The 25,365-nt window shown below is 47.0% G+C and overlaps 1 protein-coding gene and 1 long non-coding RNA gene across 4 annotated transcripts in view; one reads left to right on the top strand and one right to left on the bottom strand.

The window, feature by feature from the left end:
- The window catches only part of PNPLA2 (patatin like phospholipase domain containing 2), a 54,289-nt gene extending 36,018 nt beyond the window's left edge, over nt 1–18,271 (bottom strand). For 2 of the 3 annotated variants that reach the window (XM_024109652.3, XM_042862156.2), the window contains exon 1: nt 17,707–18,271. In XM_024109652.3, the coding sequence (XP_023965420.2) occupies nt 17,707–17,893 (187 nt within the window). In that variant the 5' untranslated portion in view covers nt 17,894–18,271. The remainder of the gene's footprint in view (nt 1–17,706) is intronic. The other variant, XM_005307293.5, reaches the window with a different exon arrangement.
- On the top strand, nt 944–18,176 carry LOC135982977 (uncharacterized). Its single transcript, XR_010600471.1, has 3 exons — nt 944–1,040; nt 15,784–15,835; nt 16,965–18,176. It is a non-coding gene; the product is annotated as an uncharacterized LOC135982977 (long non-coding RNA).
- Nucleotides 18,272–25,365: the final 7,094 nt, after the last annotated feature.

Below are 25,365 nucleotides of genomic sequence, written 5' to 3'. Positions count from 1 at the left end.
AGAAGGGAAGAGGTAAGAAATTCCTTCACCTACCACCAATATGAACAGAAAATTAACTCCATGAAAAGCCAACAAGTGATCACTGTAAGTCACGGGTTCTTAGAATCTGGAGCAGAAATAGTGCAGACAAGACTTGGACATTTCATTTTTTTTCTTGCCATGCTTCACATGTGACTTCCATGCTGAAGGAACATCACAGAACCTACATCAGGCTATTCACTGGGGAAAGAACAGTGGGTATCGTGGCAGGCAGGCAAACTGGGTTCCAATCCTGGTTCTGCCACAGATACTTGCATGACCTTGGACATGTCACTTAGGGCCAGATTGTCAGGCCTTAACCTCCCCGAGGCACGTGCACACACTTACACCTGCATTTCACAAGCACAGACACCTGTGTCTATACTAACAACTGCATACACAGAGCAGTGGAATTATCAGGGGTTTGCATCTGCAGTGTATTGTACATATGGGGGTGGGGTGTTGCTCACAGCACCCATGTGTGTATTTTTGGCCCACCTGCAGGTGAAGACCAGGCAGCAGATCACCTGAAAACAGTGTATCCCTTACTGTGTCTCCCTCAGTTTCCCCATCTCTAGAGCAGGGATTGTATGATACCAAGTAATATACATGGCTTTTCTGCAGCAACTGCTTCCTGCATCCCAGAACCATGTACTGTATCTTGTTTGGGCGGAGGGTGGGTGTCAGATTTCTCACAGGCATTAGTGTTTGTCATAACTATAAAGGGAAGGGTAATAGCTGTCCTGTGTACAGTACTATAAAAATCCCTCCTGGCCAGAGACTCCAAAATCCTTTTCCCTGTAAAGGGTTAAGAAGCTCAGGTAACCTGGCTGGCATCTGACCTAAAGGACCAATAAGGGGACAAGATACTTTCAAATCTTGGGGGGGGGGGGGGGGGGGGGGAGAGGAAGGCTGTTTGTGTTCTTTGTTTGGGAGTGTGTTCGTTCTCGGGACTGAGAGGGACCAGACATCAATCCAGGTTCTCCACATCTTTCTAAACAAGTCTCTCCTATTTCAAACTTGTAAGTAAATAGCCAGGCAAGGCGTGTTAGTTTTCCTTTGTTTTCTCAACTTGTAAATGTACCTTTTACTAGAGTGTTTCTCTTTGTTTGCTGTACTTTGAACCTGAGACTAGAGGGGAGTCCTCTGAGCTCTTTAAGTTTGATTACCCTGTAAGGTTAATTTCCATACTGATTTTACAGAGATGATTTTTACCTTTTTCTTTAATTAAAAACCTTCTTTTTAAAGAACCTGATTGATTTTTTTCCTTGCTCAAGATCCAAGGGGTTTGGATCTTGATTCACCAGGAGTTGGTGGGAGGAAGGAGGGGAATGGTTAATTTCTCCTTGTTTTAAAATCCAAGGGGTTTGGATTTGTATTCACCAGGGATTTGGTGAAGGTTTTTCAAGTTTTCCCAGGAATGGAATCCATTGAAATGGTGGCAGCCGAACCAAAGCTAAGCTGGTAGTTAAGCTTAGAAGTTTTCATGCAGGCCCCTACATTTGTACCCTAAAGTTCAAAGTGGGGATCCAGCCTTGACAGTGTTCTACATCTTTTCAATTTTGTTTGCGGTCTGGAAATTGTATAAATCCAGAGATCATAAACTATTTAAAATAATATTTCCAGAGTCCTGTAAGAGGAGTTAGAAATAGCATGAAGGCAGGCATTCGGTATTATCACTTATATGAAACCCAAGCATGTTAAGGAGTGTCATACTAGTACAAAGTGTTCCTTTGGGACTTTTTTTTTTTTTAAATAGATTCAGTCCCTCCCCCCACCCCATTGCTTTGGCACCTGTTAATGAGACGGTGATTGGCTGACTGTTCCAGATGAGCATGTGGGAAAGGAAATTTTTCTAAACTGTAGATATAGGAAATACACACACACACACACACACACACACACACACCCCGCCCCAAGGTCAACCTATAGGTCAGCCTTGTTGCACAGGCAGCTACTCCTATGGTAAATGATGTATTCGTCAGAGGGCCTGTGCAGAACTCAGATACAGCACTGTACAAACACTTCTGCGAAGGAGGGTTCCTAGAAAGCCTGGCCATAGGCCAGAAATAGCCTGCTTTTTTCCTTGAATTTTTAGGCTCGTTTCCCTCTAGTTTCCAGTGGGAGCAGGACAAGGGATCTGTTACAGTTCCCCTCTATGGCAGGCTTGTCCCCACCAGGGTGCCCTCCTGTGGGGAGACAGACAAATCCTGCCTCAATTTCTCCTACGGTCCCTGGGGCTGACTGAGTTTCCCCATCTTCTCTACCACCAATCAAACTGACTGTCACCTCCTTGGCCGAGGACAGGAACATTACCAACCCAATTCTAGCCCTGCTTCTGAGCATAGTTGCATTTATACTAAAAAAATTATCAGCAGCTCCTTCAGATGATGATCATTCTTAACAAGATTAAAATGTAGCAGTTATCCAGCTGCACTCCAGATACTGTCTTCAGGCCACCCACCAGAGAGTCAAACAGTCCCACTTCAATTCCTCTGCCCCTTTTCCAGGGCCTCTACACCCCTGAAAGTTCTCCAGGCTGCTCCAACTCCTCTCCCACAGCCTGAACCTTAGACCTTCCGCAAGAGGGCTCTCTACAGTGTTCTGCTCCTGAGGCCCCGTCGCTGACAAGTCCTACCCCTACTCATGGGAACCCCTTCCTGAATCAACCCTCTTGTTCCTGGGCTCAGCCTGCACTGGCTGAGCTGGTTCTTCCCCCTTACTGAGGGGCACAAGCCTTCTCCTCACCAGGGATTCCCTGCTCTGGCCAGCTCTCTCCAATGACTCCTATCCATAGCATTCTCTCCCAATAGTGCACCAGTTCTCTCTTTACACTAGTTTCCCCTCCTCACAGCAGCTCCTCTCACTCAACTCTCACTAGCTCTCTGCCGCTCTTTCCTGGGTCATTACAGAGGCCAGGTGCCCTGTATCAGACCCCATCAATCTAGTCACAGGTGACTTGAACCTATTCTCTCAAAGGGGCCGGTTACCCTTCGACACCCCCATTTTGCAGGTGAGTGGCTAAAGCCATGAGATGAAGGAACACATTTTCATGGAGCTCAGGCCCTGCAATCAAGGCCAGATATTCAAAAGGGCTCAGCAAGTTGGAGGCCGAGCCCTTCTGGAACGTCTGGCCCAGACTATAGGTGCCAAGTACTAGGAGGTCTGGCTTCATGTGACCTGCCTAAAGACACAGGGTATGGCAGAGCTGACAACTGGACTTCCATCCCCTGGGTCCCAGGACAGTGCTTCAGCTACAAGGCCAGCCTTCTTCCCTAATAAATAGGTATTATGTACAGGTTATTTTAAATTGTTTCAGTCTGAGTAAAGAGCCACTGGCCACAATTTATTCATAAAAAAGGACCAAACCCAGAAGGAGCCTTTAGGAGACCAGGAGGAATGGCCATCAGCTGCAGTCCAGATTCCTATTAGGAGATAAACCTCAACTAGAAATAGGTCTGTCCCCTCTCCCTACCCCACCAAAGAGCGAGGATAAAAACAGATTTAAGCCACCTTGGGTTTTTGCCTCAGCTCTCACAAGTCAATCATCCCACATGTTGCCACCTCCCACCCTGCACAGTAGTCCATATGTAAGCATAGCTGTTTGCCTTGCATAGACAGAACTCAGCAGGCAACTCTGCCACAGTGCAAGGCGGTAGAGATTGGCCATTAAGGGCCAACAGGAATTCACTTGTGTTTTTTCAGCTAAACAGACTTGGGAGAGCTAGTGGGAGCAGGTGGGTGAACTGTACAAACTGCTATTCTTTGTTACGTTTAAACCTTTACATTAGAGTCCAAGGCATTGCACAGCAATAGTAAGCCATGTGGACAGCAGTCTGACTCACGACTGCCTTTGTATCAGGCATTGAAATACTTGCCTATGCCAAGCCACGTATAAAAGGGAGCTGCTACGGAGCAGGGGGGCAGAGAAGAGCTTAGCTCAGACTGGTAGCCAGGATCATTCTGCTTTGTTGCTACTGGGATTAAAGCAGTTACACCAGCCTGGATCATCTTTTCTTTCATCATAAGATAATTCCCTTATGTAAGTTAATATGGTGATCAGCAATGCAGCATTAGAGAGATGCTGGCATGGTAAAACAAAGCACAAAAAGGGGAGGTTTTAAATAAGACTGACCATCTCTATCCAGGCATACTGAAGAGCTAACTTCAGCCCTCTCTCTCCAGGCAACCCTTCAGAATTCAGTGGAACCGCTCTGATGCAGGAACAGAATGAAACCCACTAAGCACAAGGGAAGATTCTGTTCTGACCCCTGCTCCTGGGTTAAGGAGAGATCAGAACTTTCTGCCATGTGGCATCTATAGGATATGTGATCCATCAGGAGCTGCACGCTGAGTGCACTGCAATGCTCATTTTTTTGCTGTCCCTCATACAGCATACATGCTGCAAATGCCAGAAGCGGGAAGACAGGAGACAAACACACACACACTCCAGGAAAGTTAAATGGCCTGATTCTCAACTGCCTTGCACAGGCATAGATGACCACACACAGGGCAAAGTGGGGCTATATTCTCCTCTTGCAGTACAAATCTGGAGCGACTCCACTAAAACCAATGGTGTTGCACCACCAGTGTAACATTGAATGAAAAGAGAAACTAGTCCATTGAGTGTCAGATGCAAGTAAAATGCTACCACTCAAACTCACTAGTGGGTGACACCACTTCACATGGGGTTAAGTGATTACCCAAGGTTGGAGGCAGTGAAGAATCAGGTGCTCAGCTGACAGGTCTGCAGGACAAGCCAATATCAGCACAGTGAAAGCTGGTGTCCTGGTACAAGTGTGTCACACTGGTGCACCTCCACTACAGGAGAGATCTGCTACATTGGGGTAGGCAACCTATAGCACATGTGCCAAAGGTGGCACGCAAGCTGATTTTCAGTGGCACTCACATTGCCTGGGTCCTGGCCACCAGTCCGGGGGGGCTCTGCATTTTAAATTTAATTTTAAATGAAGCTTCTTAAACATTTTAAAAACCTTATTTACTTTACATACAAAAATAGTTTAGTTATATATTATAGACTTCTAGAAAGACCTAAAAATATATGACTGGCATGCAAAACCTTAAATCAGAGTGAATAAATGAAGACTCGGCACACCACTTCTGAAAGGTTGCCGACCCCCTGGGCTACATGCTCTCGCCCCAAGGTATAGATGCAATAGGGTTATGACACAGAGGAGCCTTGCTTTGGGAGAAAGAGCCTAACACACAAAAAAGCTGAGCCCAGCTCCTCAACTGGTGTAAGTCAGCCGAGCTGCATGGATTTACATAGCTGGGTGTCTGCCCTGTAGCATTGGTGCGGCTGTTTGAGAAGCTGCAGTGAAAGCAGACAGCCTTTCTGCAAGAACTCTGTACTTCCATTTCAAGGCAGGAGAGATGCAAAGCAGCAGCAGTCAGTCTGTGCCCATTTTCAGGGGTAGAAGGTAGCACAGAAAAATTCACTGAGTACTGGACAGATTTGATGCAGCCTTAAAACCCCAGGGGAAGCAGAACTACCATACACAGCACATCCCCACCTCTACCCCTGCAGAGTTCTGCAGGCAATCTGCCTTGGAAAGCAGCAAGGACAAAGGTCATTTCTGCACTAGTCAGCTGATGAGAATCAGCCCTTATCACCTCGGTTTTTCCTGTCACTCACTCAGACTGGAGAAAGCCAGACTGCTTCTGTTGAGATCTGGGCCTGTACTGACTGGGTCTGGGGAGTTAACAACAACTAGCCCATGGGGGGATGAGCATGAACACAGGAGTCATGCTGGCTGTGTCTGATTGGCAAGGAAAGTAACTTGCTTGGTATTCTTCCTCCTATCCCACCCAGGCCCACGTGGTCATGGTTTAAAATATATCTACCCCAGGGACTAGCAGCCTAACCCAAATCCCATTGAATGTAGAGAGAAGATTCCCATTCCCCAGATAGGAAGGATGGACTTGTGCCTAAAGCACTGAACTAGGCCTGAGAAGACTTGTGTTCGATTTCTAGCTCTGCTACAGGCTCCTCTTGTGAGCTCAGGAGAGTCATTAATCTCGCTATGCCTCAATAAAAAGGGGCTAATAATACTTCTTGTGTCTGAATTGTTTCTTCAGGCTGTAATTTCTTTAGCACAGGGACTCATCTCTTAATATGTGCATGTACAGAGGTCTCCTTTTGCTAGAGCCTCCCAACCAAGATCAGCACCTACCACAAGAAGAAGAATAGACTTCAAGAGCTTGCACCAATTCTCATTAATTAACAGTGCACCAGGACCACCACACTGAAGACAGTATTCTTCAGATAACAAACATGTTTGAAGGAGACAAGGGGGTTACAGTTTTCATACACACTAAGAATACACGATCTGCATCATTTATCTTTGGGATAAAAGACAGCAAAGAGCATAGAAAATTAGTGTGTGCTCGCACACACACACACACACACACGGCCCTTAAGGAGCAGTGTGCACAGAATGTGCTTGGAGCCTAACACAAGAGATCAGCTTTTCCAGTTGGCACTATAGGCCAGCCAATTTATGTTATGCAAAGCGCCTGCCTCTGTGCCCTTCCATCATGTGGATATACATTAAGAACAACCTTACACCAGCCAACTTTTCTCCAGCGGCATTAGGTCGTTTGGGGCAAACTGACAGCAATTAAGTCATAATGAGAAATTTTGCTCTGAGTCACCCTTGGAGGAGACCAGGGACACATTTAGCTTTGTGAGGAATCCCTTTCCATATGGAATTTACTTACGGAGGTGGGGGGAGGAAGGGCTGAAAGGTTAGCAGATTCTCTTGGGGTCCTGATACTGCGATACCCAAAGATGAAGGTAAGATTATAACCATGGCCCACAAGTCGCTGATTCTTGGGCACAAAAAAAATTATGACTGATGTTTCTAACCAACTGAGATCTGAGCGTACTGGTCACAAAGCATAGCATGCAGCCCCGTTTAAGAGCAAACCCTCTGCTCCTCCTACAAGGCTGTTAAACAGGATAGAAACCTGAGGAGTCATGAGACAGCAGAGAGTCTAGCGAGATCTGCCAGGCAGAGCAGAACCCTCACAGAGCTAAGAATGTGCCTGGAATTGGCTTCTCTGTACATGCATGTATTTTAGGAGACTTAGGGCTGGTCAACATGGGAGAGTAGAACTATACTGGTAGCTCTTCCACGCACTTTTATTTCAGAATAAGGGTGTCAGCACAGGGAGTTAAACTAGTTTAACTATTGTGGTTTAAAATTCACACCCTACCATATGCCAGCATAATCTTCCTGTGTAGCCAAGCCCTAGATAAGCTGCATCCAGGGACCCCACTAAGAGGTGAATTGGGGCATGTCATGTTGGCCTTGCTTTGGGGATTGTTGAAGGGCTCACCCAATCATTACAATCTTTCATCAATTTCTGCCCACTCCTCAACCATATTTGGCAATGGAAAAAGTCCTCAAGACATTGCACCAGGCTAAAGCTCCAAATGGTGCTGCAGCCTTCAAATCCTACCTCCAAACAGGGGTCTTCAAAAACTCCAAGGGAGTTTGTGGTGTGAACCCATTTCCCCTTCACAGCAAGGAAGGATAATCAAGGTTTCTCACTCAACCCAGGCTCTGGAAAATGGCTGCTCAAAACACATTCACCAGGGCTTCATACACTGGGCACTTGCTAGACTGCAGCCATCACGACAGCTACACCTGCACCAGCATAGGCAGGGAAGAGCCACTATTTGTACTGGTGCAGCTCATCCTGGTTCCATCACAGCAGATATGCTCCACAGTAACAGTGGGTGTTTGCTCCACTGAATTGGTTGGCCATGGCTGGAATCAAGGCAAACCTCCCAGCATGGATAAGGTTCAAGACTTAAGAGGGGAAAAACCATGACTTGGAGAGAGATCTGTATCCGAATCCCTTAGCCATGTTGTGGGGAGGCAGAGAGGAATCATCCTCCTGTAATGATCCTCTGCGTCATGAGGATGAGTAATGTAGCTGTAGGCTATGGGAAGTGGCCAGCAGGATGCAATGTGCTAATTATAGAGCTCCTCAGATTAGCCCCCAATACACCAGTCTGCAGTGAAATCCTTACACTTCCATTCATAGTTTGGGGATCATTCCTTTAAGAGCCTGAAGCTCCTGCAGTCTGATCCTATTGGGATCCAGGAAGTGCTAAAGGACTTCCCCCCTCCTGCAGTCTGATCACAGGTAGTTACAAAGCCCCCGAAGGCTGCACCTGAAATGTAATGGCAGACTTCCACACCTCAGCCCTCCCAGGCACTGATTAGACCAGGCAAGTTACCTGCCCCAATTAATCCCTGCTGGGATCACATCAATGTCTCTTTGATCTCCAACTAAAATGCCTAAACACTTTCCACAGAAACATGTTCCATGCGGCCTGCGCAGTACTGTGAACAGATGTCACAAGTTGTTGGCTGTGCCCACAACCAGTCCTGAACATGATCAGACAGACCTCTTTGTTCTTCTGCCCAGGAAATCTGAGTCAGAATCTTCAGGTGCATTTTATTAAGAGGTGTCTAGGCAGGCCAGTCCTCAGCATCACAGGTAAGCTCTAATTGAGTGGATTAATGCCTCCCTCCCAGGAGGGATCTTAGAAAGGTCACAGGACATTCTAATCACTTTGTGGCCTCTTCCAACAGGCTCAAGCTTACCCTCGAAAGCCACAGTGGTTAGCAAAAAAGATGAGGAAGGGGAAACTATCAGCCAACCCCTTTAATGTACTTGTTACTGCTTGACAAGCCAGACAGCCTGACAAGAGTGCTACAGAGTGACCACTCCTAAATCTCTAGGATTCTGGGAGATCCTAGGCTAGGCTACAGTCCAGCTCCCCTCCCTTCTGTGCCACCAGGCACACTTAGAAACTGAAGGAGTGAGGGAGCCAAAGGGTTGAATTGGGTAACAGAAGTGGGCAAGTTTAGAGGCTATGAAGAAAAGCCACCAGTGTGAGAGGATGCCAGCAGGCTCAGCATTAAGGCATCAGCTGTATTTTGCCTGGGGCATTGCTGTAAATGCCACCCACTGTCTTTGCTCCATTCTTGTGAGCTGAGAGGGTGCTGAAACTCCCGAAGATAGTGCTCTTTGACAGCAGGATTCTTGTCAGTTTCCAAACCCTGCCAGCTCATGTGAACAGAGGGCCTGATTCTCCACTGCTTTGCCACTTGCATGGTCCCTTACTGCGGTATGGGGCTTGTACAATATGCAACTACATCAGAAGGCTTCACTCACTCATGCTGGTCAGGTATATTACACCCACTTTGCACGTGTGGAAACGACAGAAGACGCAAGGCATCAAGAGAGTCGGGCCCAGATAGTCTGGGCTGAGTGGAGAAGGAGTGTGAGGCAAGAGCCCAACCACAATCATCTGCAAACCCAGTGCTTTGGAAGTTAATGTGGTTGAGTCACCCAATTTAGAGGAAGTGGTCCAACTGGCTACTGGACAAACAGACAGACACATACAGCTCACAAGCCTTAAGTTTTCAGACTCAGAAGAGATTTTTGGGGAAAAAAGGACTGATTCAGTCTGGAGGAGCCCAGTCTTGACATAATCCTTTGAAAGGTCAATGAAATAGAATTACCATTTCTCTTCAGATAAAATGCTAACCTGAGATGCATTAGCAGTGGCTGATGGCAAACAAACACAAGAAAAGACTTTCCATATTATAAGCAGGCCTCACAGGATCTTAAAAGGATTTCTCTAGAGGTGAGCAAGTAATCATGATCAATCATTATTGCTGTCATCTTTTTCCAGCTGGGGAGACTAGTGAGGGTGCAACAACTGCAGGGACCTATGGAACCAGGGTGGGAGGGGAACTGTCAGTTTGCAAGCCAAGGACATTTGTCAACTGACAGATTTGATGGCATGCAGATGGTGCTTGTGTGGATGCATCATACCATCTTAATTTAAGACTCAGGGCTTCACCTCTACTGATTCTGGAGTATGTTCTACTGACTGCGGGGGGGTGGGAGGGATGGGGAGGAGAGAAACCACTACACCACACACAACCAATGGAGTATTTTCATGTAAATGCAAGGAGGCAGTTCTTCCAAACAAGGCCATAGCAGCTAATTAAAGTTTGAGGGGCCCCTTTCTTAAGTGTGTGTGAGGCACCATGCACAATTGCAGATTTCCACACAAGTTCTTCCCAGTATCTCAAGAAGCCATCCACTCGCCACAACTACGCAATTTATACCTGGGATATGGGGGGGGGGGGAGGGAAAATCTCCTTTTCATGCGGAAACAGCTTCAGGCTGTCCCATGTCCCTCCCTCTTTCCATGATTGCACAGAAAGTCATAGACTATTGCCTCCCAATCTACACTTCACCAGCCAGCCATCAGCTACTGTAAGATGGGGTCACTCTGATTTCAGAGCAGCTCTGCCTATTTATATTAATGGAGGATTTGGTCCAACATTTTCCATACACAGTAACCTCTGCTGTCTGTTGATAAGCCATTGTGTGTACACTCTATGAACAAACTCCCTAGGTGTCCTTTTTAGCAAGGGGTTATTATTGTTCATTGACCTCAGTGAACCTCAGCAGAAAGAAGAAAAATGTGCTGCCCCCACAAAGGTCTCTGGTGTTGAGCAGTGTTCTTTCTTGTGGTCACATGACAGCTTGTTGTGTTATCACCTGAGAGCATATACCTGAACATCAAATAGCCATTGCCTAGTCCCAGATCAAGGCTGGGACAAAAGGTCTTAACTATGACACCAATAAAACCTTCGTATAGCCTCTAACTTAAGGACAACCTCTTAAAGAATGTCATGAGCAAACAATATTATCCTGCTCATAAATCTGTGGCCTCCTCTATGTTGGCTCATAGCCGTGTGTGCAGGATTCTCATTACTGGTGATGTCCTTACATGCTTTATGGCATTTGCTGATAGTGTCACAGCTGATTTATGCTTCAGGTGAATCATTGAGGCTCCCACTGATAACGTGTTTTCATGGTAGCCAGGTGTATACAATAAATCCACCTCCTCCTTGAAAAAGTGGCTGATTTAGCAGAGCCAATCTGCATTTATTTATGCTACTCTACAGGAGAGAGCAGTTGCATGTTACAGGAATACCGGAGATGGTTACAGGTCCATGGACATTATAGGTTACATAAGCCAGAAGGGATGATCTGCTGGTCTAAGCATCAGGTTTAAAATGCCATGGTTCTCCAGAACCACAGGTTCAAATTCCAGAAGAGTTGATATCGGCAGTCATCCCTCTAAAGCAGATCTATCAACTATGCTATGGGAATATTAGAGATGGTAATAGATCACTCAGAGGGGGTCAGGAGAGATTTTACTGCAGAGTAGAGAAGGTCCCCAGTTCAATGAGTCCATAGCACTAAGAACAGAGTTCTGCCCTAGAGTTCATATCCAAGTTTGCCCCATCTCACTTCCCCACTGTTTTAAAATGTACCCATGTCTGGGTCAGAGAGGAGAAAGCAGCTGTTTTTAAAGTGGTTCATTTTACCTACAGCTATTTGCTTATTGCAATGCTTTGAAATTGTTTGGGACTCTACAAGTATTTATCTATATTCAAGTTCACTTTAAGAGGATTCTAATGTAGAATGTGCTCCACACCAAGTGCACAGACATTGTACCGGTGTAGGACACTGCCTTATGTGCTTCAAATGTAGACCATATGCTACCATTACAGCTACTCTCTGGGAAGAATCCAAAATCCTCAGTCCACTGTGATACCCACAGAGGGTAAACTGCCTAACAATAGCTAGGTGAGGGTCCATTCGTGATTTATTAATATCTCTTGTTCACCTACATTATTTCTAAGTAAGAGCCCAAACAGAGCTAATATACACAACTATGTTCCTTCCACTATCACCCTTGTCTTTGCCTCATGTTCCTCACTCACCTGTAGCATCTTGCCCCTGTTTAAAGTAACAGTTCTTTGGTCAGGGACTCTGTTCCATGTTTGTACAGCACCCACCACACTGAGGCCCTGATCTTGACTGGTGCTCAACCAGAATACAAATAAATTGCTCCAAATTCAGGAATGATGGGGAATCAACCCAATGACAAGCTGGAGGCAATCGCAGACCATGATAGTTACATGCTGCAGGGACCAAGTGCGGACTGGGAAGATGTTGCTACTAACAGAAGCCTGACTGTAGGGGACTTGGGGCTTTGACTCAAAGCCCAGTGAAGCTGACAGGAGGAGTCTTTCCACTGACTTTGATCAGGACTTTTGAGACAGAAATGAAATCAGGTAAAATGCTCTAACATACAAAAGAACCTCACCCCTGCCCAGACAGCATTTAACATGGCATGATGGGGTCCGGTTAAATTCAGAGGCAAGGCACAGATGCATCATAGCCTCAATCATATCTGCAGGCAAACAAACAGGGCTTCTCTGAAGTGCCCCCCTGCCTGTCATCAAAAGAAACACAAAGATACTTTAGTGTTCTAATTTGAAGACCAGAGGGCACCACAGGACAGTTGCCACAATTAGCATTAGAACCCTGAGCAACCGATCCCCTGCAGCACCTGCTACCACCCGGCTTCCTGCATTTGTCATGCAGCCACTGATCGCTTTTCCTGGAACAAGCTGTTTTGCTGACAAGTGCAGGAATCTGCAACCTTTGTGTCCTCTCCCATTAGTGATTCAGTCCACGCACTCCCCAAGCCTAACCCCCGAACTACAGTCTAGAGTTCAGAGTCAAGTGTTTACAACAGGGATGAGGTGCAGGGACTGTTGGACATGCCTCATCCGGGCACCAAGGCCACTTTTACTTTCAGTGGCAAACCAGAATCAGCCACCTTGCATTCTGTTGCCTCTTCTGTCCTCCCATTAACAGAAAATGACAGGTGCCAGCTACCTACAGAGCTCCACACACAGCTACAGAAATAGACTGGAGATGCCAAGTTCAGATCAGATTTCAAACCACCCTACAGAACACAGAAGGGTTTGGATCTAGGTACTGAATCCTCTGCAGCCATAAATCAAATTGGCTTCATTGACTTCAATGGAGTTGTGTTGATTCACACCAGCTGAGGATCCGGTTTTAGGCTGGTCTCTCCTCACTTATTCCCCAATACCCCCCAGGATATAGGCAAATAAATATTATTAATCCTAGTTTATAGAAGTCCCTGACTGTGAATTCTTTGGGGGCAGGGACTGTGTGCAGACAGCACCTGGTATACTGTAGGTGCTACCGGAATACAAACAGTAGTAATAGAGATAGACAGGATAAGTGACTTGCTTGAGGCTACGAAGGGAAGCTGTGTCCGAGCCAGAAGCAGTATTCAGGAGTTCCTGGCACCCGGTCTCTTGTTTACACCAGTTCTCCCACAGAACAGGGTGGCAATGGGATTCTCCGATTAGAAACTAAGGTTATGTCTGCCCTACAGCCTATGTCGGCATAACTTATAAACCACTCCCCTGAGTGACATAAGTTACACCAACATTAAGAGCTTGTGTGCACAGCGCTATGTCGGCAGGAGAGCTTCTCCAGCTGCTATAGCTTCTGCTGCTTGTGGAAGTGGGAGGAGGTGTTATGCCAAGGGGGGAGCTCTCTCCCATCAGCATAGAGCATCTTCACCTCACGCACTGCAGCGTCAGAGCTATATTGGCACAATTGTGCCGCTGCAGCACTGTACATATAGACATGGCCTAATTGTTCTGCCATGGAACAAAGTTGTGGCTGACAGAGAAGCAGCTGCATCAAGGGAGTCCCTGTCAGTGGCAGTTCTCTCTAGACTGATTCCTCCATGGGAAGTGATAGATTAAAGAAGTCCTACCCCCTTCACCAGAGCAACTGGCACAAGGAGCAAGGCTACAGTCCCAGACTGCAGTTTGGATGGCCCATATACTCCCCACCCAAGGTACATTCTGGCAAACTCCCAACAAATAAGTTGTTAAGATCCCATAGGGTGCAATTATATCTAGGCTGGTCATCACTGTGGAAGTAGTCATTTGAGAGAAAACCAGTTACAGTCTATAGCAGTGGTTCTCAACCAGGGGTACAAAGTCAGTACAAACTAAAATTTCACACAGACAATGACTTGTTTATATGCTCTATACATGGACATGTAAGTACAATATTTATATTCCAATTTATTTATTTTATAATTCTATGGTAAAAATGAGAAAGTCAGTCTTTCAGTAATACCATGCTGTCACACTTTATTCTGAGGTCTGATTTTGTAAGCAAGTAGTTTAAGTGAGGTGTAACTTGGGGGTATGCAAAACAAATCAGACTCCTGAAAGGGTTCAGTAGTCTGGAAAGGCTGAGAGCCACTGGCCTTTAGGTCCCCAAAGTAGGTAAAACATGGTTTGGTCTTGCCACATAAGTTGACCTGATCCATTGCATGTAGGACCCCCACTCCAAAAACCACAGCAGGTCCCACAGAATAGACAGAACCTTTTAAAAGGCCTCACATCCAGGGCTCAAGGGAGAGGAGAGGACGACAAACGGCGAGTATAACCACTTATTATTGTGCCCAGGTTTAGAGTGTGATAGTACAGTATAAAGAGGCAGATGCTTGTGAGCCATTGTTAACCCCTTCTTCGCAGCCAAACACAAAACATGCCATATATTATATACACATACACACATATATACACACTCCTCAGTTTAGTTACACTGAACATTTTTTAATCCATTATATTGCTGCATATTGCACATGGGGGCATTTCTTAGCTATACAGGTCTGTCAGTCCAGTCCACCAAGTGACTAAAGTTTCCTGGACATTTCATCTATGATAAATGAAGGGGGGGGGGGGGAGGAGACACCCAGCCAGCCAGTTAGCTGTTCTCTGCTTGCTTTACCTGTAAAGGGTTAAAAAAGTCCCCCAGTTAAAGGAAACTGAGTGGGCACCTGGCCAAAAGAGCCAATGGGAAGGCTAGAACTTTTAAAAATGGGAAAAAACAATAAAATAATAATAAAAAAAAACCCCACAACTTCCCCTTTGTGTCTGTTTTTCTCCAGGAAAGAGCATAACTGCTCCCTGTTCCCCTATGAGAGGCTTTAGTTCTAGGTATGATCTGATTTATGATCATACCTGGCTTACTTATTTGGAACTCCCAAATGTGTAATTAGATCAGGAATGTTTAAAAAGACGCAATTAGGGTTATTTCTGTTTATTTCTTATGGCTAATGGACTCTTCTGTGCTAACCCCAGATGCTTTGGTTTGCTTGTAACCTTTAAGCTGAACCCCCAAGAAAGCTATTTTGGGTGCTTAATTTTTGGAATTGCTCTTTTAAAATTTAGCAAACGCCTAAGTTCCAGATGTGTTTTCTAAGAACAGGATTGGATTTTTGGTGTCCTAAGAGGTTTGTGCATAGGTTGTTTAATTAGCTGGCAGCAACAGTTAATTTCCTTTGTTTTCTTTCTCAGCTCTTCCCCGAAAGGGGGTGGGTGAAAGGGCTTGAGGGTACCCCACAGGAAGGAATTCCCAAGTGCGTCTTCCTGGGTTCCAAAACGGGTTTTGCATTTGGGTGGTGGCAGCATTTACCAAGCCAAGGTCAGAGAGAAGCTGTAACCTTGGGATTTAATACAATCCTGGAGTGACAAGTATTAATTTTTAAAATCCTTGTGGGCCCCCACCTCCTGCACTCGAAGAGCCAGAGTGGGGAATCAGCCTTGACAGCATCACTGAACACTTTGTATTATAGGGTCTCATAAGCAGTTCAGGAATGAACAGCCACAAGGCCCCCTATGATCTCACTTAGTTGCTGTCTATGGCATACACAAACAAAACAAAACTTGGTGACCTGTGCAGGAGATATTCTGTAAAGCTACATTTCCTTTTACGTTCCAGAGGAAACATCTAAGCAGAAGGCTGAATACTGCAAAAGAGCAGGTTTAGAAAGGTGAGTACCTCCTTGTCCCCCTTATTTTCAGCCTCTCTATTTAAAGAGATTTCCTGGTTTCTTGGAGACACAGATAATCAAACTCATAAGCACATTATATGCTGCCCCCACTTTTTCTCCAGTCACTTTTCTGCTTCCAGTACAAAGCCATTAAGAACTCATCTGCTGTAAGTTTCCATCCCCAAACGGTGGTAAAAGAGTGACAACGAGCAATGAGTATGTTTCTTTTAACTACACTGAAGTTACAGAACTTAATCAAAAGCTGAATCTTCGCTTAGCCTGTGCCACTGTGGTCCAACAATGATGCAGATTTATTATATATATAAAAATAAATTAAAAAAAAAATAAAGAGAATGTCATGCTTAATTTCCTGTATTAATTGCTTTGATCAATCTGCATCACACAGCCATAATTTTAGTCCAGTACAATGAACGCACAGCAGTTCCCACCTAACGTGATAATGTTATAACAAAAGTACCTTTTTAGAACAAAGTTGAATGAAAGTTCCACATTTTATCATTGCATTACAATGTACAAAACAGTTTCATTGCAAGACATGCTCTAAAGCAGGGGCGGGCAAACTACGGCCCGTGGGCTGGATCCAGCCCGCCAGCCATTTTAATCCGGCCCCTGAGCGCCCGCTGGGGAGCAGGGTCTGGGGCTTTCCCCACTCCAGCGCTCCAGCCCGGGAGCAGGGTTGGGGGCTGCTCCACGCAGCTCCTGGAAGCAGCAGCATGCACCCCCTCCGGCTCCTACATGTAGGGGCAGCCAGGGGGCTCTACTCTGCATGCTGCCCCCACCCCAAGCACCCCCAACCAGAGCCCTCACCCCCTCCCTCACCCCAACCCCAATTTTGTGAGCATTCAATTTTGTGAGCCATACAATTTCTATTCCCAGATGTGGCCCTCAGGCCAAAAAGTTTGCCCACCCCTGCATTAAAGACTTCCATCAACTATACTATAAATTGACATCCAGTACAGGGCCACCATACTCATTAGGCATTCTTTTATAAGTTTTCATAGGCTATATCAGGCCCATAGTGATCACTAAAACCAGCTTCACTGAAGTCTATGCACATAACCCATATTAGTCTTGTTGTTTATGGATGTGTTTTCACTTTCCATTTCAGATCAAATGTCCCTCTTTGGTTTTAGTCTGTGCTCCTGAATGGTCTTATGTAACAAGAAACAAACTAACTTGAAAGGATATTTTGGAGGGAGAATCGAGGAGAAGTAATTCCTTAGAGGTGGATACATATAATTTAAGAAAGAGATCCCATGTGGGCACTCTTCTAAAATTGAGTCACTTTTATTCCAGAATAGAGTGTCCACAGGGTGAGCTGTTCCCAAATAGCTTATTCCTCAACAGTTATTCCGTTCAATTTCCCCATGAAGAGGAGCCATAAGAGACAGTCAGTCCCCGGTTCAAAGAGCTTCTACATTAAAAAAAAAAAACCCCACACAGAACTGCTTATATGCAGCACAGAATTTACCAGCAAAAGGGATCGCCTGGGGGCAAAATAGTTCGCATATTCGAGTGTATTTTTTGTTCCTGTGATGAACAGAGAGGATCCCTTATCGACCGTCTCTTGTCCAGTGGATCTCAAACTTTTCCATCCCATGGCCCACCTCCCATCTAGCTAGGATCTAGGGCAGGCTCATGAACGCCCCCTCCTCCGCCACCACACACACCCGTTTATGACACACACGCGCGAGTCACAACCCCAAGTTGACACACACACACACACACACACACCGGCCCTACTTTACATGGGCTGGGAAGGCATAAGGCCGGATCTGCCCTGCACTAACAGCGGGGACAGGCTATTTGACTTCCCACCACCGCGCACCCCAAAGCTATGAACTCCTCACCCAAGCAGGCTCCAGTGACCAGGGCCGTGGCAGTCAAGGCTCCGGCGGAGGCTCCGTAGATCGTCTTGGCGTTGGCTACCAGGAAGGGGGCATGCTCCTGGAGGCAGCTGGCCACCCCGATGTGGTACACCCCCAAGAACCCACAGCCCGCGAAGGAGATACTCCAGGTGGAGTCCAGAGGGAACATCGCCTCCCCGCCTAGCAGCGTCTCTGGGAAGAGAGAGATTGGGCGGGGAGGGGGGAGGGCAGAGGGCAGCCGAGGCTCGCCAAGCCCTCAGCGGACAAACGCCCCGCCTGGGCAATGCGAGCGGAGGACCGGAGCAGGGGCAAGCCAAGCCCGGCAAGAGCGAGCTAGGGGCAGAAGAAGTTGTGGCACCCCCGATCCGCGTGCGTCGCTCTTCCCGCTCACATTCTACTGGGCTTTGCCGGCCCTGGTCCGGGATAAAGGGGAATGGATGCGCTGCGCCTTCCTTCCTGTGCCGGTCCCTTCCTGCTCTGCCCTCTTCCTTCGCCTGCTCCCCCCGCCGCTGCCTGCACCTGATGAGCAGCAGAAAGGGGAGGGGGACAGTGTTATATCGGGTGCGGGCCTGGCAGGGGAGGAGCTCCGGCTTGTCAGCTGTGGGGCCGGAGCAGCCAATCCCACGCCAAATGCAAGGGGCCGGAGGGAGGAGACTCTGCACCGGCTAATGGCAGCGGGGGTGAGCCTATACCGCCCTTCCGGCGTGTGAGGCCATGCAAAGAGGCTTCTGAGTGGAAAAAAAATCATTGGGAGAGGACTTCCCGCTCGGCTTCGGTGCCAGCAGCAGCTGCCGGCTCCGTTCTAAAGGGGCTGCCCACAAGGGGAGCTGGGCGCGCAGCTGTGGAACGCACATCTGGAATGCACATGTGGCTCGCTGGGGTGCGCTCCGCAGTTATGGCTGCTGGCTGCGGTGGCGTTCGGCCCAGACTGATGACAAGAGAGCCACTCACTGGCCAGAGGAAGTCTAGCTAGGCACCCTAGTGTGTGTGTGTATTGTGATGACGCCTGTGTGATGGTGTGTGTGCGTATGTGTTTTTGTGGTGTGTAGAGTTCTGGAGGGGTGGGCGATGGGTTAGGGTTGTGGTATGTTGTGTGTGTATTCTGGGGTGGTTTGTGTATGTGGGAGTAGTAGTTTTGGAGTGGGGGGGTGTTGCGGGCATACAGGGTTTTGGAGTGGGTGTGTATTGTGGGGTGAGTTGTGTGTGTATTGTGGAAGTACAGGATAATGCAGTGAGGTGTGTATATTGTGGAGTGGGTTGTTGTGTGTGTTGCTGATGAACAAAGAAACAAATATTTTTTGTGTGTGTAGTGTTGCTTTTGCTCTCGGTAGCTGGCCTCCCCTTGTTTACCCCAGCCCCCGTTTTCCTGCACATCATCAATGAGATGACCACGCATGGAAACTTACACATCACCCTCTAAAAAGAGCATCCATATCCTTGGTGTGGCTAATGTCTACATCAGCTGGAGGGGCTATGGGGAGAAGGGAAAGTAGTAGCTGCAGGGGCACAGGTACCAGCTGGAGGCAGAAAAGGGGAGGGAAGCCCAAGACTCCATATTCCACTTCAGGGACTAACAGGGGGAAAAGGCTCTGCACAGCACTCCGCAGCACAGGAGGATTGCGGAGGCTTGAACCTCTCCATTCATCCATGGAAATGACACATCAGCTGTGGGAGGCATGAACCACCCCATTCATCTCAATGGGTGCTCTCCCCCATCTCCTATGATCCTATGCCCTGTTGCAGAATGCCAGTTTTCAAGGCTGCCACCTCACTCCCCTGCCTGTGGATTTTAGAGTAATTTTAATATATTAAAATGAGGTCCTTAGTAGGGTGGGGGCTGTATCTGAGGAACCTTTTGACCAAATTTGCACCATAACGTACACCCTAGCTCCTATTGTCCCGTACCAATATTCAAGATAACTGTCCTATGCACATGGATGTTGGAGCATTTTGAAAATTAAAACCTCATTTTGTGGGGGCCATAGATTGGGATCCCCCTTCCACTGGCCCCAAATTTTTACCACAAATCCCAGACTCTGTTGCAATCAGTGCTCAGTGGTTTGAGCATTGGCCTGCTAAACCCAGGGTTATGAGTTCAATCCTTGAGGGGGCCATCTGGGGCAAAAGAAACAACTGTCAGGGACAGTATTTGGTCCTGCCTAGTGAAGGAAGGGGACTGGACTCAATGACCTTTCAAGGTCCCTTCCAGTTCTATGAGATAGGTATATCTCCATATATTATTATTATGCCAGTATAGCTGCACACATGGGCTCTAGAGCATTCTGATAATTAGGAGCATCTCATATTGGGTGTGCATCTCAGGAAACATTTGATCAAATTATGCTGAATTTGCTTCACAAACACTGCTAAGCTCCTTTTGTGCCTCTGGGCACCCTCCTCCATCACTCAGCTACCAAATCCCATCTCTCCCTGGGCCCTCCCTGACCCTGGTAAGATTGGAGGGGCCATGGCATTGCACATAAGAGCTGGTGGCATCAAGATGGAGGAGAGAGGTGATCCAGAGTTCCTACCCCAGATCTGGGCCTTGTATGGGGAAGGGGATCTGCACATCTACCTGCAGGTTTGGAAGCAGAGGTGTGAAATGGCCCCATTCATCTCAAAGGATGTTCTCAGTTAAAAGAGTACTCTTCATGCACTGAATGAAGCCTGAAAATAGTTCTAAGCTGTGAATAGATCTTGCACTTTGGCCTGGTCTACATTAGCGGGGGGGTGGGGGGGATCGATTTACGATACGCAACTTCAGCTACAAGAATAGTGTAGCTGAAGTCGACGTATCTTAGATCGACTTACCTCCCGTCCTCACGGCGCGGGATCAACAGCCACGGCTCCTCCGTCGACTCCGCTTCCACCTCTCGCCCTGGTGGAGTTCCGGAGTCGACGGGGAGCGCGTTCGGGGATCAATTTATCGCGTCTAGATGAGACGCGATAAATCGATCCCCGATAGATCAATTGCTATCCGGCGGGTAGTGTGGACGTATCCTTTAAGTTCATACCTTACTTTAATTCGAATTAGTTTCCCCAGTGTAGACAAATCCTAAGTGCCTGTCCCACACACTGAGCATGCCTGTTCTCCATATTCCTTCCCCCCACCCTCCTGCAATGCTGTGTCCGTGGTGTGTGCATCCAGCAGACCCGTTCCAGGGGCCTGCAAAATTCTAGTCCATCATGCTGAAAGCTATCTAGTAAGAGCTCTACCAGCAGAGAACTGATTCATCCTGGCTGGGATTCTTGCACCAGCCTGCTGATGTCATTTTTATGTGGCACCTAGTCTCTCCCGGATCAGCCCAGCCCCACACATCATACCATGCTTCATACTCCACATACTGCTGCCCACGGCAGGACTTTCATAGACAGGTAGATGGAATTGAAGGTACAGTTGTGGGGGGCTGATCTCCCTCAAAATAATGAACACCACTCGCACTTCCAAGGAGAGCCCCATTGTGGCCCCAGTCTCCAAGCAAAGGCAGGTTGTGCACAGCACGCAAAGGAACAAATTCAGACTCATGGTTCTTCGGTACAAAGAGCTGAGAGTGTTCCCCATAGCTTCCATGTAGTTTGCATCTCTGCTCAGAAGTGCTCTGTAAGCAGAGGTGCTAATGCCTGTATTGCTTTCCCAGAGGGGCAGTGGGTGCTGGACACCAGCTGACTAAAATTGGGGTGGATGAGTGCAATAGTTTGAGCTTATTGTGCAGAATAAGACATAACTGTAAAATGTGGATGTGATTTTTTGGGGGGTGTCTTAGGACCCCCTTGTTCCAATGACCCAAGTATGGACCCTAGAATGAACTCTATTGAGGCACAACACATGTCAAGGCAATCTGAGTCAACCTGTGGCGTTTAGAGTAAGTAGTAGAGTCAGCTGTTAAACCGTAAGCTATTCTCAGCTATGGTGGAGCTAGTGCCCCATTATAACAGAAACTATGAGCCTGATGCCAAGTGCCCACAACCATCACTGAAGTCAATGTGTGCTGTGGGAGTCCGAAACTCCCAGGATCAGGGCCCAAAGCAAAGCACTAGTGGGAAGATTTTGAGGAAAAATAGGGGAGCAAGGAAAATTCACAATGTTTGCAGAAAAGATTTTCCATTTCCCTGCCACTTCTATCGCTGGTCAGAAAAACCAGAAACTGTGCTGGAAACGCCAGAATATATGGAACTGACAGAAGCACACACATGAGACCCAGTCCTATGACCCTTATTCTGGTCACCCCCCACACACTTTGAAACCAACAGAGGGAGTTGGTGGACTAACGAATGCAGGATCAGCATTGTGCTGCCAGTAGGGAGACCATGTCCCGTGAGTAATTACACAGCAATTCTTCCCGATTTCCTATAATTAGCTGGATGGACAAGGCAGCGGTTGTGCCTCTGAGGGGTGGTGGTGCTCTTTATAATAGCACATTTGCTGTAAAGTAATCCAGACACAGGCTCCAATTGAGTGCTCTAGTGCTGTAGCTTGCCTTCCCCAGGGACTCCGCTTCTTGGAGGTCGCTGATCCAGAGGGATAGCGCAGGGAAGTTCTTGGAAGGCAGTGCTAACAAACTTGGCCGAGAGAGGATTATCTCCTTCAGTGGAAGAGACTGCAAAGTACAGGACGCAAGGGGATCAGTGTGTCCACGTTCTTCCTTTTTTGTGGGAGGGCAGGGAATGATGGGTAATACAGTAGTGGGTCATCTCTGGGACAACATGTTTTGGGCCTGACCCAAAGCCAGACAAAGTCAGTAGAAAGACTGCCATTGACTCCCGTGGGCATTGGATCAGCTGCCTTTATCGGATTGTCCCACAGACAGCATGACAAAGTACTATCTCAGCACTACCTCAGCACACAGGCCCAGAAAGATCCTGGAACGTGAGAGCCATATTTATGGCCCGCAGCTGAAATGGCACAACAATGTGACGATGAGAAGTACTGACGGGAGACCAAAATTAACACTACAGGAAATAGAAAAGATGCCCAGCCCTAAACTGTGCTTTTTTAGATCCCTTGTGTAAATGCTTATTTAGAGAGGCAGTAAAGGAGAGTAAAAAAAAAAAAATCAGAACAGCAGCAAATTAAGCATCAATAAAGTCAGGTTGGGAACTCTTGCAGTGGGGGAATCCAGTATCCTAATTGCCATTGGCTTCAATGGTCTCAGGATCAAGAAAAAAATTGAACACTGATATGCGTATAACTGGTGATGTGTTCCCATGTAGACAGGGCCTAAAAGTTAGCCTGTGCCTTGATGAGCTCACAGACAAGGCAGATGAAAGCCTTGTCTACACAGGAGAATTTCTCCATTTATGCCAGCATAACTGTCCATGTGGACACTCTTATTCCAGAGTCAGAGTGGCTTTTTTTGCTTTAGCTTAACCCCCTTCCTAAGCCACATAAACTAACCCAAAAGAGACGTATACCATAACAAGAACAGCTACATAGGGATTATACAAATTGCAGCAGGAAGCTACACAGCTTGGCTTCAGGCCTATGTGCTGCCTCAGTTTCCCTCACTCCAGCCAACCACTGGCAACCAACACTTTAGGTGCTGGGCACTAGTCAGACCTGTCATCCTCCCTTGGTCACAGGGCTCACCACATCACCTCACTAGATGACAATACAGTCTTTCCATCCTCCTCACACACAACAGCAGTATGGGGGCACCCACATCCACTCTCTACTACAGGTTCCCGATCCTGGGAACCCTCCATAACAGGGCTATCTAGCCTCCCTCAGATAGCCTCATTGTAGGTTTCCAATTTCCCAGGGCCTCTTCCTGGATTCACTCTCCTCCCACTCTTTATAAAGCACTAATTCCGACTTCCTCGGATCTCCCAGTTCTACTGCTGTTTGCAATTCCTCCCTGCTCATGCTCCACAGGCTGTTCGCTCTCCGGCCCCAACAAGCCCGGTTTAGTCACAGGCTCTTTGTCACATGAGTTCAGCACTTAGCTCCTTCATCTGGGGAGGAGAGCTAAGCTGGGACAAGTGCAGTGGCCCCCAACCCTCTTAAAGGGCTAGCTCGATTTGTGACCCCATATCACAGAATCAAAGAATCATAGGATTGGAAGGGACCTTGAGAGGTCATCTAGTCCAGTCCCCTGCACTCATGGCAGGACTAAGTATTATTTAGACCATCCCTGACAGGTGTAAGTGTATTGGTTTAAATTCATACTTTAGGTTATACTGAAGAAAAAACAAACAAACTTTCTGCTGTAGGCAAAGCCAAAGGAAACATTCCTAGCCACATTTTACAAAGGAGAACCGAGGCACAGAGGGTCACTGCCTCAACATCACATAGGAGTTGGGACTTAAATCCAGATCCCTTGAATTCTAGCTCAGTGCTTCAACCAAAAGACCAAATTTCCTCTCAGGCTAATGTTGCTTCTGCCTGTTTTTCTGCACCTTGTAAACTGCAGGGTTCAGTCTGTATCTGAGAAACATCTCCTCAGATGTTTACATCACTCAGTCTTTGGCCTTCAAGGTTATACGACTGAGGACTTATTATTGCCTGGCAAAATAGCACAATATTGTTATGATTGTTGCAATAAACAGTGTAAACGCTATTTTCTGGCTGAACACTTCCTGGATTCTTTAGCTGGTAAAAAAATGTTGGCAAACAAAATGATGATGATGTTTTTCTCCCAGGTGATAATCCCCAAAGCCAGTGATTTTTCAGTAAGCAACCAGCGACAGGGAAATCTGTGTGACCCTCAAACGTGTTGTGTCAGCAGACTTTACACCATTGCCTTTCTGACATGTTGAATGCTCATCAAAAACTGCATATTCATTCATGCCCATTGAATGCTCGGTATGCAGTGAGAAAGCTTTTTCTGCAACCTTTTCATTACATTCTTGTTAGTCACGTGGGTTACATACAATTAACATGATGCTATTATTATGGTACAGCACATACACAAACAACGTCGGCCTCTCTTTTTTATGACATTCATATGTTACAGCTTGACTACACAATGTTCCTTTAGACAATCCAGGGCCTGATCCAACTCTCATTAAAGCTGAGGGAAAGACTCCAGTTGACTTTCTCCCTATTTTAGGATTGCCTTTGTGCATTGTGACTGTGTATTAGACCTTCATAACACAGCTCTGCTTTACTAGTCTATGCCAGGACAGAGTCTTTGCTTTCATAGTACGGCAATATTTGTTCTTACAACTACTTTTTCCTTTAAAAAACAAACCCAAATTTAATGCAGATAAGTGTAGGCTGGAGCAATAGCCTGGGGAGTCAAACTCACGCAAGATGGGCTCAAGCTACGGTGCTAAAAGTAGAAATGTGGATGTTGTGGCTCAGGCAGCAGCTCGGACTCTTAAGCTCACCCCACACCCTGTCTCTGAGCTTCTGTAGCTAACCAGTCTCCACCCCAGCCCCAGGCTCCACATTGCTATTTTTAGCATGCTAGCTTGAGTCTGTTCACCTGAGCTGGGAGGCTTGCTCCCAGGTGCAGTGTAGACCTACCCTCAGTGACTCAATGGAGAATACTAATTGACTTGACAGATGCCACCACGGAGCCATCACTTAATTACTATTTCCAGTAGCATCTGGGATATATCTGGCAGTTTCCAAATAGAGAAGACGTCACGCTTCCTGCTCTGAGGTGTTCGCAAGAAATGATTTTCCATCAGTGCTGA

The sequence above is a fragment of the Chrysemys picta genome, chromosome 4 (genome assembly GCF_011386835.1).
Source record: "Chrysemys picta bellii isolate R12L10 chromosome 4, ASM1138683v2, whole genome shotgun sequence".
Classification (NCBI taxonomy): domain Eukaryota; kingdom Metazoa; phylum Chordata; order Testudines; family Emydidae; genus Chrysemys; species Chrysemys picta.
This window is presented reverse-complemented; position numbering and strand designations above follow the sequence as displayed.